Below are 16,708 nucleotides of genomic sequence, written 5' to 3'. Positions count from 1 at the left end.
GCAGGAAAATGGGAGCTAAAAGAGTCTCCCCTCTGTAACATGCATAGGAGAAGACATGAGAATAATGCGGACAACTATTTCTGTACAGACAATCTCCCCCCTGCACAGCACTGTTCTTTAGGAACGGTTCCTTACCTTGCTGGCTACTTTGTGTGGCCTTTTTTTGTGGGGTACACTTCCTGCACGGCTGAACTGGCTTCCTGTTTGGCTGCAAGGAGAAAGGAGGAATTATGCTGAGCTGTGCAGGGCACTGCACTCAGAGCAAGTCTCAGACAAAAAATGTGCATGTAGAGGAGGAGTCTCTGACACAACAGTTACAAACTCATTGTCATTCAGCCTGCTTCAGGGGCCAGATACAGTGCTGGTGCATTGCCCAAAGAGCCTGAACTCTGCCCCAAAACCCACACAAGCAGACTAGGGTCAGCAGGATGACTTTGGAAGCGTGAGAAACTCTTCACCTTGAGAAAGTCGCTCACTAGCTCTCCAGGAATGAGGAGGTAATCTCATACTAGGTTTCTTTGGGCTCGTCTGAGAGCAAGATGTTGGGAAGTGCTTGGCAGACCTGTCTCATCAGTTTCAGAACCCTGAATCTACCACAGGCCAAACGGCAACTGTCAATACTCCACTGTTCCCAGGCTGAGCTGACAGTACCCAGGGGGAAGATTTCCCCCCAGTTCCTTCTCAGCTTCACTTTCCCAAAATGAGATGGCATTTAAGGCTGCCTGAGCTTTCAGGGAAACATCCCTTTTGCTCCCTTGCCCTCAGCATGTCTGTACCTGAATGCCCCAGAGCTCACAGTTGACTTCATGCTATCCAGCCGCTTGAGTTTGGCCAGTTTATGACTCCACCTTTCCAGCTCATCGATGCGGGTCTCCAGGTTGTCTGTCAGTTTGCATAGCTCCTTCACAGCTCCCACATTCTCCATGAATATCCGCTCCTGCCAGGGAACAGGTCTGAAGTCTGAGGGGCCTGGCATGTGGAGGCACTCCTGCTTCTCATCCTGGGTCCAGCCACTCAGATTGCTATCCCATGCCCTACCCCAGGAGAAAGATTACGCAAAAATACCCAGCACTGAGGAGGGGAAGGAACCACCCAGCAGGACACACCTAGATCTCTACAGCTCCTAGATGTGAGAACAAGAGATAATCTCTTCAAACCATGTCAAAACAATAAATGTTAGAGCAGATTCCCCAAGAACTGTGTGCCTTGCTGGTGCGAAACTGGACAGTTCTCCTCAGTCCAAAAGGACAGACACAAAGTCCTCCTCTTCATTAAGGACCCACAGTGAAATCAAATAATGCCCCCATCTATCCCTTCTCTGCTCCTCCGCTCCTCCCCAACTCTACAGTGCTGTTGGAGTTATTTTGCAGCACTAATCAACAAGCATTGGATTCAGATCAACGTACAGCCCAAATTCAGAAGTCTCTGTGGAGAGCGATCTTCCTTCTGCAGCCTCTCTGGTAAAGGCAGGGTGTTCCAGCACAAGCATCTCTCTCCAGCACAACTGCAACTATGTCCCATATATTGCAGCTGGCACTGTGGCATCACACCTGAACACTCACTTCTGTCTCTTATCACCCTTGGGCTGTACTATTTCACATCCCCATACAGAGCTCCCTAAGGCAGCACATCTCATTTGTGCACTGGTTCAGTGCTGAGAACAGAGGATCTTAGATGCCATGAATAATTTGCTGTAGGAGATGGATGTCTCTTCAGAGGCTGAAGAGCTAAGCTAGGGTAAACCACACAGCTTGCTGTAACATGCTTTTTTGCAGTGTGCACCATGCAAGAATACTCTGCCCAGCTCTGGTTTGAGGGCTGGCAAACAGCAACAGGCTGGCCACGTGCAGGTGGGACAAAAAAATCCAAAAGCTCCTGCTCCCAGCTGCTGCAAGTTGGTGATGTAACTGCAGGGATCTAGCCTCCCACAAAAGAGAAACAAGGCACTAAGTTCAAGTCCTGGCCATTCCTGCTCTGGGCAGCAAGGACAGAGTGATGCAAGAGACAGCTGGCAGCTTTGAGAGAACAGTATGGACGTATGCCATGGGAGACTATCCCCTCAATGCCCAGAGCAGCAAGCAGGCTGCCATAGGCTGGGGAGAGGTCAGGCTGCCAGGTACTCTGGGTTATCTTGACATAATCCCTTTATCTAATCTAGAAAGGAAAGATTACGAGTAAGAGCCTCCCTACAAGACACTGCCAACAAGAAGCCCTTCCTGAGGGAGTTGCTGCCAACTTCCAGCAACATCAGGCTACTTCTTCCCTGTTGGTTTCTGCTGTCCATTCAGGTCTGCTCCTGACACTTGAAAGATCAACCAGGTCTGAAACTCAAACAGGTGGTATTGGCTGAGAACCATTTCCCAGGCATCACATTTTCACTCTTCCATTTCCAACTTATGCTAAGAAAAACAGGAAAGCAACTTCTCGCCACAGCTCCCCTGACCCCAGTTCAATGGCCTCCCCAGCCTCATTGGCTCTCCTTTTCCCTTCAGACTGCCACTGACCTTGTTCACTACCAGGAAGTTCTCAAGGGTCTTCCCATTAGAAAAGACCAGGTCCCCAGTGTCCTTCACAGCTTCCGGGAGGATCTCCTTTACTTCCTGAGCAATGACACCTGGGTGGAAATGGCACAGTAGGTCACAGTAGTCTAGGCAGGGCTCATCCTGCTGCAACTCTTTCTCTAGCCCATGGGGTTGTTGGCAGGACCCCTCTGCACTGGTAGTGGTTCCAGGGCACTCCCCCACTCATCCTGGCCTGTGCAGGGCCAGCCAGAGCTCATCAGAGGATCCATGGCTTGGGCAGCCTATACACCACTGAGGTTCACCAGCAGAGGAGTGAATGAAGAATTGTGAAGGCTATTCAGTCTCGGCTAGTTCTCACATTATGGGGACGGGGTATTCACATAACCTTGCTGTAGCACACAGCTGTGTCCAGGCACCCTCTGTATCCCTGAAAAGAAGTGTGAATTTGGAGAAGCCTTATCACACCCCAAGAGAGGGGCTCTGAGCTACTTAAGACAGGTGCCATTTTCTCTATTACTCACTAAAAGGGAACTTCATTAGATGCTTAAATTTGAGGTGATTAGAAGCCCCCTCTCTCCTACCCCCATACCACACATGTCTCTACCACTCTGGGGGTTGCCCCAGGGCAGAGCTGGCAGGCATGCTATAGCTGCCAGGCAAGCCAGGGCAGTGGCATTGGGCACTGCAAACAAAGTGTCACTGTAGGTTGCAAAATGCAAGGCACAGCATTGCAGACATAAGCAGGGCACCACAGTGTGCAGCAGGGGCCCTACCTGTCTCAGGGGTGTTGTCAATGCCCACAGTGGCTGCAAACTCAGGCTTGTAGTTGTAGTGTACTAGCCGCATACGGGAGATCCTCTTCAGTTGCTCTGTGGTGTCCACCTGGGACAAAACAGACACATGGAACTCATAAATTGAGAGTTGCTTCCTAAGTTCCCATAACGCTGACCCCAAGCAGCAAAATGCACTACGGCTTATGGTAATGCCTTTGCAATTGGTCTCAAAGGCATGAGGCACTTCATGAGACAGCCCTGAACTTGACTCAGACCAGTCATGTGGACAAATAGCATTTGCACTGGGGTTAGTCTCCAGTTCTTGTCACTGGATATGTTTCTTGGATAGTGAAGCCAGGAGAAGACTGAGCCCCATTGCTCACCCAGGCACAGGACAGAGACAGTTCTCATAAATATGAGACTTTATTGCATCTAGCTTTTTTGTAGAGCCACATCCAGCTGAAAGATTTTAAGAGCAGAGCAGAGCTGAGCCTTTCATCCAGGCTCTTTCAGGTCTCAATGTGCTGACTGAGGTATTCAGATGTTTCCAGGCTTGCCACTTCTGCAATTTCTACTTCTGGCTAGCAGTGGAACAGTCAATACTCCCTAGGACGCACTGGGCAGTCTGTGTTTGGGACAGATAGGAACAGCTGCGCTTCTGAGGTATTTCCAGTCTGGTCAATAGAGGCAGCTCACAGCCTCTCCAGAAAGACTATGTTACTGTCAAAATCGTCAGCTGAAAGAGGCTCACAAGGACACTCACACTGTCTGTGGTACCTCTTCGGGTCCTCAGTCATTCTGAGCCTGGCCCCGTTTGCCCAGCTCTTACCTCCTGGATGTCCTCCTTCACTCGGATGTCTGAAGGGTGCATCAGCGAACCCATGACCTTCACATTGCCATGGACCACGAGGGCTTCATCAGGGCGGTCTGTGTTAATGCCAACTCGGCCGTGGTGAAAGACAGTATCAGGGAGTTGTGCCCGCTGCCAGAGCACATCACTATCACTCTCAAACTGGCCAGGGTTTGAGGCCTGTAGAGAGACATGAAAACAGGGACTGGAATGCAGCAGTAACAAAACAAGGAAGAAAAACACTCAGGTGCTGCTAGGCAGCAGCATTCTGAGATATGGAGAGAGTGAGGACTTCTGGAGGGACCCACAGACCCAGCCCACTAAGCACACGCCAGAGAGACCGGACAGCAGGAGAGGCCACGGAAAATAGATGCACATTAGACAGCCACAAGCTGCCATGGTGGCCTGAACAGTACCAGGCACCCCATTCCAGTAAAGTGTCATCCCCATTAGTGTGGTGGGAAAACAGCTGCAAAACAAAGTTGGGCATAAATAGAAACACCCTGAAGATACAGCTGTGTCCTTGTTTTCCAGAAGGGAACCAGGGATGGGGAAGATCTCAGATAAACTGGGACACCTTGATCCAGGTGGTCTGAGAAGCAAAAGGCAGATTTGGGGATCAAGGGCTTGGGATCCTGGCAGAGCTGCCCTCTCCAGCCCTCAGTGAACCTGAATTATGACCCTGTGATGACTTTGAGGCTGATCTGTGGCTCCAGCCTCACAGGAGGGACAGCAGGGAGTTAGACAGACAGGCAAGGTAGATCCAGCAGAGGATGAGCAAGGCCATGGAGATATGAGACAGAGCTTTGCAGCAGTACAGAGTGACAGGGGTAGAGCTCCACTGCCAGTCCTAGCAACAGATCCTAGCCTGCGCTTACAACAGAGGCAGCCTTTGCATTCATCTGCTGGCCTTCTATAAGTGTCTCTCCACAGGAACCAAGGCTGTGCCTGTTGTTGTGCCTGCTCTGCTCCTCTCCCTAAAGGTGCAGACCTGCTTTCTTGAGATGTCTGTTATCTCAGTTTTCAGAGCTGTTCTAATGACCTCAACAACTCCAACCAGAACTGCATAGCTTTTCTCCTAAGGGCTGGGAGTCACCAAGTCTACAGGAAGAGACAGTATATGACATGGCTGTTGCTCCTGGGCCTAGAATCCTGACGTCTTGCCCCACTACAATAGTTTTCTGCAGGCCCTGCTGTACCTGTGACCAACTCATGGGTTGAACTGGACAGTCCAGGCTGTCTGCAGTTCCCTAAGGTTTTGTGCTGGGTATCCTGGAGGCTGCATAATTCGCCATGTACTTACTTGTCTGCAGACTCTAAGGTCCCCGTCTGTCCTCTGCTTGTGTTTTACCCCTGCACCAGCCCTTTGCTAGAGGAAATGGATAAGCACTTAAAAGGCTGCAGGGCAGACACAGCCCATCACAACTTCACAGCCTGTCCTGCAGAAGCCACAGGCTCCTGTCTTCAGGCCTCATGCCTGAGAGCTCTCTCAAAAGAGTGCTGGGAGTCTGGGGGTGGCACCTTTCTTTTCCTGCTCCTATGCATTCACATTTGAGCACCGCTGTCTTAGCATTTGCAAGAGGTGCAGCCCTGGGAAGGCATGCCAGTCTTCCCTGTGCTTGGAGGCTTGTCCCTACTGCAGAATCCCAACAACATCGACTGGTCCCACACTCCAAACAGATCTACCCTTGGACATCTGTCCAAACTTGGGAGAACAGATCGCCTTCCCTGTCCATGTCTCCCTGCAACAGACTCTTGCATGCCTTGGGGCTGCTCTGATTAGAGCACATCGGTTCAGCAGGTGTGGAAAGGCTGGAGTGAAAACCCAGGCACAGATAGGCATAGCTACAGGCAAGGCAGGGATATTTTGGAGAAGGTTGACAAGGGCTGGGAGGGGAAAGAACTGAAAAAACAGAGAAAGGCAGGACAATTGCCCAGGCAGTCCAGCAAAGAGGCTGAGAAAGGAGAAAGGAATCCTAAAAGTCAGGTAGAGACAAGCAGGTGACTTACTCTGACGATGATGCGTTCAGAGATGTGAGCTGCAAGCGTGTAGTTCTGGTTCTGGGCATGTGCCTGCAGAGCTACCACAAGCATGAAATACCTGACAAGAGGGGAGACAGATCAGGATGCCATTCCTCTGGCAGGAGCAATGCACTGGGAACTACTGAGTCTGGCTCATCTCCGAGGCTGCAAGTACCAGGCCATCACGGCAGGCTTGGCATATCACCTCCCTCCCCTTATGCTGTGGGGCACAGCCAGCATCCACAAACCTATATACAGTGGGAGAGGCCCTTCTTGTGGGCACAGGAGACACCCTCTTTCCTCCACATTGGCATTCAGGCCCCATTCCCCTGACCCCCCTGATTCCAGGTACACTCCTCTAGCTAGGGGCTGGCACATCCACAGGCCCTGAGTGCCAAGAACAGCCTGGAGAAGGCCTCGCCCACTCCTCACCTCTGGTCCGGGTTGGGTTTGCCTTTCTTCCGCATGTTGTTGGCTGTGGTCTCACTGAAGTGCAGCCGCCCCACAGTGACCTTGGTGACCTGCTCTGGAGGCAAGTTGACCCTGGGGAAGGGAAAACAGACATGAGTGAGGACACTGCTGGAGAGGAGGATCCTCAGGGAATGGCCTTCTCCTGGCCTGTTCCACCATGGCAGTGTATGAACTTGGCAAAGGCTCAGGTAACACAGGATGGAGTGGGGAATGTAAAGAGAGGAAAAATTTTGTTGTGGAAGACAGAGGAGAAAAATGGAGGGTGTTATGCCCACAGTACTATCCTGAGGCCTCCAACCCAGCCCCCTTCCCCACCCTCTTGCTTCTTCTCCAAAAGCAATTCCCCCACATGAACATACCCCTGGTAATACTCACGTGACAGGGTTGAATGGCCGTTTGCTGCGGTCAGACTGTGACTGTTCTATGTTGATTGACTGGTTCAAGGCCTCTAGCTGGAGAGAAAGATTCAAACATGTGACAGTGTAAAGTCGGGACCTTCCCCTTCCCAGATCCTTTTCCCCAGACTCTGCATATGTCAGCTGTTTGCCCAGCCCCTCCTATGACCCAGTACAACTAACTTACAACACCTAACTTCAGTGCGCTTATTATCCAAGCATAAGTGCTTCCCTTGGCAGGGGGTAGGTTGAGAGTGAAAGGAGATAGGATCTTCTCAAAAGTGCCCATATTCCTCTGCAGTCAGTGGAGAATGAGAGGCAGCCCTGAAGACACCCAGACAGTGATCGAATCCATCTACATCCAGTCCTGGGATACAAGACTGGGCCCTTCTCCAACCTACATCAAACCCAGTACTCAGAAAGTGCCACATTTCCCTTGCACCCCTCTCTACTCCTCTTCTGCCACTATGAATCTGCTGAAGAGAGGGGCTGGAGCTCTCCGCATGTCTCAGGCCAAATGGCATCTTCCAGGTACTGGCCTAGATGCAGATACACCCAGGCACAAGTTCGGCCATGCCTAATTCCCTAAGGAGCACTTCTGTTGCCTGTACCTCTTAGCTGCAAAGACGGTGGCTTTGCTCACTCCCATCTTGTCTCCTGCCTGCAAGCAGAGCCAGAAGACAGGCTTCAGCCAGCCAGCAGTGAAGTGGTGTGAAGACAATCATGGAGCCCGGGACAGTATCGGCCCTCATCTGCTGACCCAGGCATGACTGCCATCTACACTGTGAGCTCTATGAAAAGCACAAGCAAGAGATATACCTTGTTCTGGCCTTCAACACTCTCCTACACATACCCCTACAACTTAATGTGTGACAGACATGTAGTGTTGCCTGATTCCAGCCATCTGTCATGCACCCCTTCTCCCTGCTAAAGTCTTAGCTCCTGCTTGCCTTCACTCCGTGCAGCTTCAGGTAGAAGCACTCTAAGGGTTTCAGGCCCTCGGGGGTCTTCACATACTTGGGATCTCCAAGCATGCCAATGTAGACTGTGACCTGGAAATGATTCTTCTTCTGGCACACAAAGGCGTCGTCACCCACTGAGAAGTTGAACCCCTTGTCGGCATCTACACGGTATGTGAGCATAGGGCTGTGGAAAAGGCAGCAGGCATTAGACCAAAGCCCTGTGCACAACACTAGAGGTTTATGTTGGGGGTGGGGGAGAATGAGCTACACCCCCAGAAGCAGCTGCAGCCCCTGTCTGAGCAAGGGGTCCATATGGCATGGTACATGGCCATGTGCCAGGATGCAGCTGCACATGAATCACACCACCTCCATTACCAGGAGGTGGGAGGAGTAGGGAGGACAGCTCACTTCCATGTCCAGTCACACATGAACAGCAACTGTGGCACAAACTGACCCACCTCACCACAGATAGTGAAGGCCACCTCTATTCACACATACAGGCACAAAACTTTCCTGAGACACAGCAAGCACATGGGAGGAGAACGAGGTTGCACTGAGGCAAAAGAGACAGTGTTGTTTAGCCCACTCTGCAGAGCACGAGCACATCCTGCAGAGGTCATGCAAGCAGTCCATCCTGGGCTACACTGATGCTGCTCTAAAGTGCCTGTCTGACTGAGTGGCACAGGGAAGCACTGTCTGAGGTGAATACAACACCTTGTCTAAGTCCTCACAGCAACCCCATCTTGAAATTGTAAATATTGCTTTAGGTGGGTCTTCAACTGCAAAGAAACACAGGTGACTGTGTTTCTGTGACTAGGATTCGATGAGAATGCTGGGGCAAATTCCCCTCTACTATAAAAGGGGCTACAGGACTCTTGACAACCATGAGCCACAACAGGCTATCATCTCTTTTCTGAGATGCTGCTTCTAAAAAGTGCAGATCATTAGCCTTGACTCAATGCATGCTGGAGATAACAGAGCTCCGCATACTGCACTGGTCAGCGCCAGCCTGCCCAAGGCCTGGGTCAGACTCCAGTTGAGCTGATTGCTGGTAGAAGCAGCTCAGGCCAACCAAGGAGAACTCCCACATCTCTGCTTGCTTCATCTGTCACGTTCCCTAAGTCACCTACCCTGGCCCTACTACCAGGCAGTACTTGTCTGTGCAGTGGATTCCTGAGGAAATCAGAACCACCTGCTCTGGCTGCTCTTAATAGCTTCCAGCTCCCACCTTGCCATGTCTAAAGGAGGAGGGGGACCCTGGCTGCAGAGAAGAAACACGCACCAGCTGGGAAGGTTTAATCTACATCTCCTTAATGGGTGGTTACCATGGGAACAAAGGAAATATGTGGCCTTTGCAGCAAGTCCCCTTTCTCCCACCAACCAAAAATCCAGGCTCGGGGCTGGTGGGCCCCTGGCACATGCTGCATGCCTGACACATTGGGGGTGAGAGAGATGCCTCTCATCCAGGTTGCCCATCAAGAATTTCTAATAGAACTCTCAAATCCCACTTTTTTTGCCATTCTTTTTACTCAAGGAAACTTGCATGAGGTAAAAGGGAGCTCAGCCTTGCCTCTTACATCAGGCTTAAAAGTTATTGAGTGCTCTTCCACAGAAACAAACTACCCCCAACGTCCTTCTTAACAGAGCTAACCAGAGAGATGGACAGATAATGCCCAGTGAGTACAGCAATGGAAGGGGAAGGCAAACAGATTGACAGCTATGGATGAGACAGACATCATCAGACTAGCAAGTCCAGCAGACTCTAGAGAGCAGAAGCTATGGAAGGGTCACTCTCTGTCGCATCCCCCTCTGCCTCCCTGCTGTGTCCCTGGGCTGACTGCCTCCTTTCCTCTGGGATGAAATGCCAATCTCACCCCCCTACACACAGAGTCAAATAATCAGACAAGAGCAGGATGAGAGAAGCAGGTATGAGGAACTTCTCAAGAGCTAGATATGCTCCAGGAGAAGTACTTCACCACGGCCACCTAGTGCCAAGAGCAGTCCTGCAGTGTGCTGACACACAGGAGACAAAGATCATCTGCTCAAGATATTATGCCCAGAATCTGGTGGATCAGTCTCACTGAGGCCTCCCTGTTGCATGGACAGCACCCACACTGAAGAGTGCAAGGAGCTGAGGTCAAGACAGATAAAGCCTGGCCCAAGGTCACACTGAGAGCCCAGCTTTACTGGACTGCAATCCTGAACTCTAATACAGCACAGCAGTGTTCTGGGACCCACAGGTCTTCTCACAATGCCAGCTACAGCCTACTCCACGCAGTGCCAGCACAGGACTGGTTCTTCCCCATCTATGTTACTGCTCCTATAGAGCTATCATGACCAGCTGCCAGTCACATCACCTCACATCATGCTCCTGGGCATGATCCCTTTGGGATTCCCCAGGTAGGAAGGGGTTAACATTGGATGAAAACTGTGGGGTATTTCCAGGCAGCCATGAATAATGCCTGGGCGGCTCTGTGAGTAACTACTTATTTTTTGCACCCAAGGGACCCTGGGCTGCCTGTGATGTGCCCTGAACACAAACCAGATGGTGGAAGCAGAGTGCTACCTTAGCCCAGAAGTATGAGAGGAATTCCTTTCTGCTCGTGCCTTCCTCATAGCTTCAGCCTCAAATTCTCTGGCTGGTTCTTCTCACCGGGGAACCGTAGCCAAGGCTGGCCTGACCAACCCCAGCTCTGTGTGGGGCAGCCATTTCTTGGTGAGCAGTAGGAATCCCAGGAGGCCTCCTCCTGCTCTGTTGTTTGGCCCGTCTCGTCCCACTCTCTGGTTCCTTGCTCCTTCATGCAATTCAAGCTGACAACCTCCCTCAGGTTTGTGTCTCCGACTGCGCCGCCCTCACCACACACAAATGTCTGTTCCGTCTCCCCACTCACTACACAAACACAGCAGCTTTTTCCCAACCCTTGTGGTCACGGCACCCCCAGCAGATGCAAGTGCCTTTCCCGACTCCTTCCACTAACTCTCACTCTCCTGAGATGCCACAGGTTCTGTGTACCTAGAATCTCTGATCATTAACCACTCACCCCACTGTTTTTGTTATAGCGAATGCAGAGGAAGGAGAGGGACTGACCAAATGAGCGATGCTTCCGAAACATGCTCTGGTTAATGTCCACTCAAACTGATGGCTGCTACACATGTGCTGAGAGAGAACAGACACTCAGGTTCCCCTTCCTCCGTCTTCCAGAAATGCCTTATCCCTCCAGATTACTGTTCTCAGAGGTCCCCTTCCCCTGCATTCCTGAAGGACAGAGCTTTACAGTTGGCTGTGACTGATGGTAGCCCCCAGAGTGGGATCTCTGCCCAGCCAGGGTTGGAAGGGAAACTTCCCAGGGTAGGTCTGAGGCAAGAACCAGCCCCTCAGGTATAAAAGAAGGGAGGGAACTACTCAGCCCTTTGCTTTCAGCCTGCCACCTCTAGCTGAGCCAAGTAACTGCTCTCAGAGATTGCACCCCACTCCAAACTGTTTGCAGGCTGGGATATCCTATCCACTGCATCATTTATCCTGGTGCTTGCTTAGTCTCATGTTCTAAGTTTCACTCGGAAGCAACAAAGCCACTTCTCCACTGCTATGCTGTGTAGGGACATCACTGCCTCCAGCATCATAAGGACTCAGATGATACTTTTAAAAACATCCTCCACTTCATCTCAACCCACTCCTTTAGAGTCACTGCCACCCAGCCTCTCTCCTCCCTGCCCAGATACTAGTCCTTGGGTAGGCAGGCTGGCCAGTGTATCCCTCTTGAGAGATCGTCTCTGGGTGCTGCAAATGTAGCATTAATGGAAGGGACAGCAGGTAACACTGGTTACTGGGACTAGGAAAGATTCTAGCTGTAGACTGGCCTCTGCTGACCAGTCAATGGCTTGGCAGCAGTCAGAGCAATGCTGTCTTCTTCCAGCAAGAGTGCAAGGGTCAGATGGCAAACTGTTAGAAATAAAAGGTCTGGGGTCAAAAGGATTATTTTAGCCAAAAGGCCTTTACTGACAAAAGCAGATTGACGTAGGACTCAGAAGGCCAGGATCAGAGGAGGAGAGATCTCTCCTACTGTCAAGTGAGAGTGAAAGGCTACAAACTCCCCACTGGCAGTGTCTAGCATCAAGACTTAGAGGAGCAGTGAGATAGCAGGGAGAATCAAGCACCCTCACCCTCCACATTAAGGTGCAGAGCAAAGGAAAAGATACTGCAGGAAGAAACATCTCTGACAAAAAGGGTATTTGCATTTGTAGCTGAGAACCAGGATTGTCGAAGGATACTCACATGCCATCAGTTGCTTCCTCTCTAGAAGAAAGATCTCCCCCATCTTTCTTTCATTTCCCGCCTTCCTTCCAGATTCCCCAATATCTCATCCGTTCCAGACATAATGCCTGGACAACCCCTAATTCAGGGGCCACTCACTAATTTCATTCAGTCTCCACTTTGTTTCTCCTCCAGGATACAAATGCCAGAATGGAGAATAGGAACCTACTGTTGAGCAGCACCAGCGTGCTATCTCACCCAGTCTATGTTAGACTGACTCAACCACACCAGCTTGTTCAAGGCTCAGCATCCATCCACGGCCCCTTCAGATGCCTGAGACACACTCACTGCATGAGAGAGAGAGATCAAGACCTCAGTAGTTAAACACCAAGGGATTTGCCAAGCCTACTCTGCTTCTGGGAGCCAGCTGGCGAAAGGGATTTGCCCAAGACACTCTATGCCATCAGGGCAATCTGAAAGCCCTGTCAGCAGGATTGGACTATGTCATACTGGACTCTGTCCCTTTGCTAAGATCCAGGTTCTGCAGTAAGGACAGGTCTGGCGCTGTATCTAAGAAAATTTATTCAAATCAAGGAGTGCAAGCATGAAAGATTAGGTTCAGCCTGAAGGCCTGAGCTGTGGCTGGCTTCAGAGTAGTAGACGAGGGAAGTACCAGTTTGCTTGATGGGAATGGGACAACCCTATCCCAGTTCCCTAGGTCAGAGCACAGAGGCTCTGGCCTCAGCACGGAAATGTTTCTATTCAGCTCTGCACTACCCCTCACCAGCTGCCTTACCTCAAGCTGTAAACAAATGGAGAGAGGGAGGAAGGAGCCTGCTGGGATTTATCAGAGCACGCTGTCAGAGAGATGAATTACTCCTGCCCTCAGGAGTAAATTAGTGAACTGCCTTGTTCCAGGCCTCTTCAGCACCGTTGCTGGAAACTAACTAACCCTTTCGAAGGTTCAGTGAGTCTGAAACCACAAAACTAGTGCAAAAGGACAGGAAGAAATATATTATCAGTAAAACTAATCCAGAGACTTTGGTCTCTTTAAACCAACAGATTCCTCAGCCACATAAGCAAAGCCTGAGCCCTAAGACCACCAAGCCAAGACAAAGATTTCCAGGCACCTCAATTCAAATTCATACAGTAACCCTTCCTTCCTTTCCTCCATTTTGGGGAAGCCTGGTCATGCACAGTAGGAGACACCTCCTCCATTTGTGCAGGAGAATCAGAGACTGCAGCCCCTTCAGTGATGCCACAGTGGCCTCAGTGAGGCACACTGGCCTGATTATGACAGGAGAACTGTTCATTTAAGTGGAAGAGAGAGGCTGCGTGGGACAGCAGGTCTAAGAGACAGGGAGAGTGCTCATAGCAGCTATGAGCACTGGACTGAACTGGACCAGACCCCAGCTCTGCATCAGGAAATTTGTAAAGGGTTTTGACAATAAAAGGGAGAATTATTACTGACTGTTGGGGAGCTAGCTCTCCATCTTCCTGATAGCCCTGTGTCAGCACTCAATGGGAGACTGGAGAACTAAAGCCGTCTCTTTGTGTGTGCCATTCTTCAGATACGCCCCTCCTTAATCTAGCTTGTTTCTAGGAAGATTGTGTCAAAACTAAACACTTTCAGTTCACAGCATGTGGGCCCTGTTCCCCTTTGCTCCTCTCGTGACAGAGAGGGCCGTTGCATGGAGTGGGAGGGTGTGTAGCTAAGGCAGCAATGATCAGCATTTAGCCATGACTTTCCAGAATACTGTCTTCCCTAAGAGCAGTGTGAGCAGAAACTGGTGCAAGAAAAGGTTTCCTCAAATCCCAACACCATCCAACACTTATCAGAGCACATTTAGTTCTTTAGAAGGCCTCTTTGCAAGAAACAAGAAAAAAAAGCTAGAGTTTAAGGCAGAGATGGCCTCACCTTTCTAGCAGCCTCAGTTAGCATCCACATTTGTGAAAGGACAAGCCACTGGAAAGGGAAGGCAAATGGCTGCCAGCAGATCCACAGGTGCTGCTGGTGAACCTGCTCAGCTAGACCACTGGATTCAGCTACTTGCAGATTCTGACTGCAAAATGTACCTTATAACAAGGAGGATGCTGTGAGCTCTGCACTGTATACGTGTACTGCTCATCCTTAGCCAAAGAGCTTGGGACCACATAATCTTTATCTGTTCCCAGGAGACGTCACTTCACAGGTTCACAGGAACCTAAATTGTTGAAATACTTGTGGCTCTCAAAGAGACACAGATGCCTGGTCATTTGTTGAGTATATCCGGAAGGCAAAAAGGAGGAAGAAGGAGTCTCATAGCTACTAATACAGGAATTGATGGACCTAAAGAATGCTGGTATAAAAGAAACAAGGGAAAGAAGACCTTTTGGAGTTTCTCACAGATTTGTTTCTGGTGCAGTGCTGTACCAGGAGAATGGTCTAAGTGATTTTCCATTTAGAAACAGATGTAGGTTCAGCTTGCACAGGCTCTCCTAGTGCTACCTTACTGCTAACCCCCTAAAAAGGAGGAAGAATCCATTGAGGTAGTATATAACAAAAAATTGTCGATCAACCCTTGACTGTAACCCTTAATTCCAGTCAAATCCACACCACACCAAACTGCACATGGATTTCTAAAAACTACATGAAGCCCTTTCAAAGGAATTTATCCATTACACAACTGGATGATGGCCTAAATGCTGGAAAAGCAAGTTTGCTCTGGCTTTCACATTAAATCCTAAGAACAGGTACTAGCAAGTAGACATTCATCCAAAGAATACAGCAGGGCAGGGCTAGGTTTGTGGGAGTTTGAAGCTTGGCTTGCAGTAGTCCAGCAGCTTCCAGCTTCTCTATGCCCAGCAAAAAATATTGCATAGCCTACCAGCACTGCTTATTTTATACCTGGGTGCAAGGTAAATCTCTGAAACAGGAATTGTAACATCTGGCAAATGGTCTGTGACAAGCTGAACACTGCCAATGAGAAACAGGGCCAGGGAGCTGTGACATCGTTCAAATGGGAGACTGTTTACCCAGGACATGTAAACAGCAAGATGGGAGGAAAAGGGGAATTCATTATGTCTGAGAGAAAAGCAAGGCCATGCAAAAGGTTTGCTCCTACCCTGGTTCTTTCTAAAGGTAAACTTGTGCTTCTGCTATACGGCGAAAGCACTGTTGAGAGTGAAAGCAGAAGAGAGGCCACCTCAGGGGCTGAAAGACTGTGACCAAGCATTGCCTGAGTTTGAAAAGGGTTTTCCTTCTCTCTTGACCCCTCTACCCTTCAGAGCCCCTTTGATACTGGGCAAAGATACTAATGCTCACAGCCAAAGGCAGTACTGACATGAAAAGAGAGTCTGGGAGGAGGGGTGGTTAGCTGCAGCAACAACTGAAGATGGACTGGGAGAACAACTGCCCTGACTGAAAGGACCTCCTAGTGACAGCTCCATCTAGTGTTTTCTGCACTCAAATGAGAGGGGCCCTAGACCAAGCAGGCCACCTGTTCCCATAAGAACTCTTCATACTCAGGAATTCTGAGAGGCACTTTGCCAGGTAAGAAAACTGCAGCATCACAACTTCCCAATGATGCCCAGGCCCTGGTTCAGAGTCAAGTAACAGAGATGACATGTCCAGACAGCGCTCCAGGGAGGTGGGAGTGAGGAAATCAACTGCAAACACTGCTCTATGCAGGAAAGCAGGAACAAGGAAACAGTGACTCCAGTGTGTGTGCACATGCAGGGAGAGATGGCCAAGTCCCCCCTTCCCACAAAAGCAAACTGATCATGGAGAAGAGGGGCAGGGCTACAAGACTGGACTTTGGAGCTACTCAGAAGTTCACAGAAGTAGCCCTCCTATCAATACAGCACGTGATGGGAAAATAGTTTGGCAAATGGAGCCCTTTGGGAAGGTGCCAAGCTATAGCACTCTAAGGAAAAACCTCCAGGCCACAGACAAAACACTGGAGTTTGAAGTTAAAGTTCTGCAGAGGAGACACCCACTTCAGCAGACTACTAAATACCCTGAGAAGGAGGATTTAAGGCTATATCATGGGTTTAAAACTATTAGACAGAGAGAGACTGCAGGAACTTCCCTAAACCTATACAAGGTAAAATACAGTCCAGATGTAGAAAGCAGTGGAGAAAACCATCAGTGAAAGAAAGAGAAGCAATGTCTAAAAGGGTAGCACAGAGCATGTTGCTGTTCATGAAGGAAACAGCCTATTGTTCCAGGTAAGGACTGTAGAAATTGCAGACTGTCATGTTATTCACTTCCCTTCTTCTCCTTTCCCCTGCCAGGAACAGGTCAGTAAGGGTGTTGTTAGTCCACCTGAAGGTGGAAGATACTGAGACAGGGAATGACACTCAGTATAACAGCTGCCCTCACTAACAGCCATAAGGAGCTGCTAAGCTCCTTTATGGTAATGGTTCAGTAAAACAGACACGGCTACCACCCAAAATTCCCCTCTCTTGCTGTAGTCAGGG

General features: G+C 50.0%; 1 protein-coding gene across 5 annotated transcripts in view; it reads right to left on the bottom strand.

Annotated features, from left to right (window-relative positions):
* Nucleotides 1–16,708, bottom strand: part of MYRF (myelin regulatory factor) — an 83,614-nt gene that overhangs the window by 14,031 nt on the left and 52,875 nt on the right. For all 5 annotated transcript variants that reach the window (XM_068944269.1, XM_068944270.1, XM_068944271.1 and 2 more), the window contains exons 8-16: nt 7,984–8,179; nt 7,014–7,090; nt 6,600–6,710; nt 6,156–6,246; nt 4,125–4,325; nt 3,296–3,404; nt 2,505–2,614; nt 777–937; nt 136–208 (exon numbers count right to left, since the gene is read on the bottom strand). In XM_068944269.1, the coding sequence (XP_068800370.1) occupies nt 136–208; nt 777–937; nt 2,505–2,614; nt 3,296–3,404; nt 4,125–4,325; nt 6,156–6,246; nt 6,600–6,710; nt 7,014–7,090; nt 7,984–8,179 (1,129 nt within the window). The remainder of the gene's footprint in view (nt 1–135; nt 209–776; nt 938–2,504; nt 2,615–3,295; nt 3,405–4,124; nt 4,326–6,155; nt 6,247–6,599; nt 6,711–7,013; nt 7,091–7,983; nt 8,180–16,708) is intronic.

The sequence above is a fragment of the Struthio camelus genome, chromosome 5, assembly GCF_040807025.1.
Source record: "Struthio camelus isolate bStrCam1 chromosome 5, bStrCam1.hap1, whole genome shotgun sequence".
Classification (NCBI taxonomy): Eukaryota; Metazoa; Chordata; class Aves; order Struthioniformes; family Struthionidae; genus Struthio; species Struthio camelus.
The sequence above is the reverse complement of the archived record's forward strand: the minus strand, read 5'-3'. Positions and strand labels throughout refer to the sequence as shown.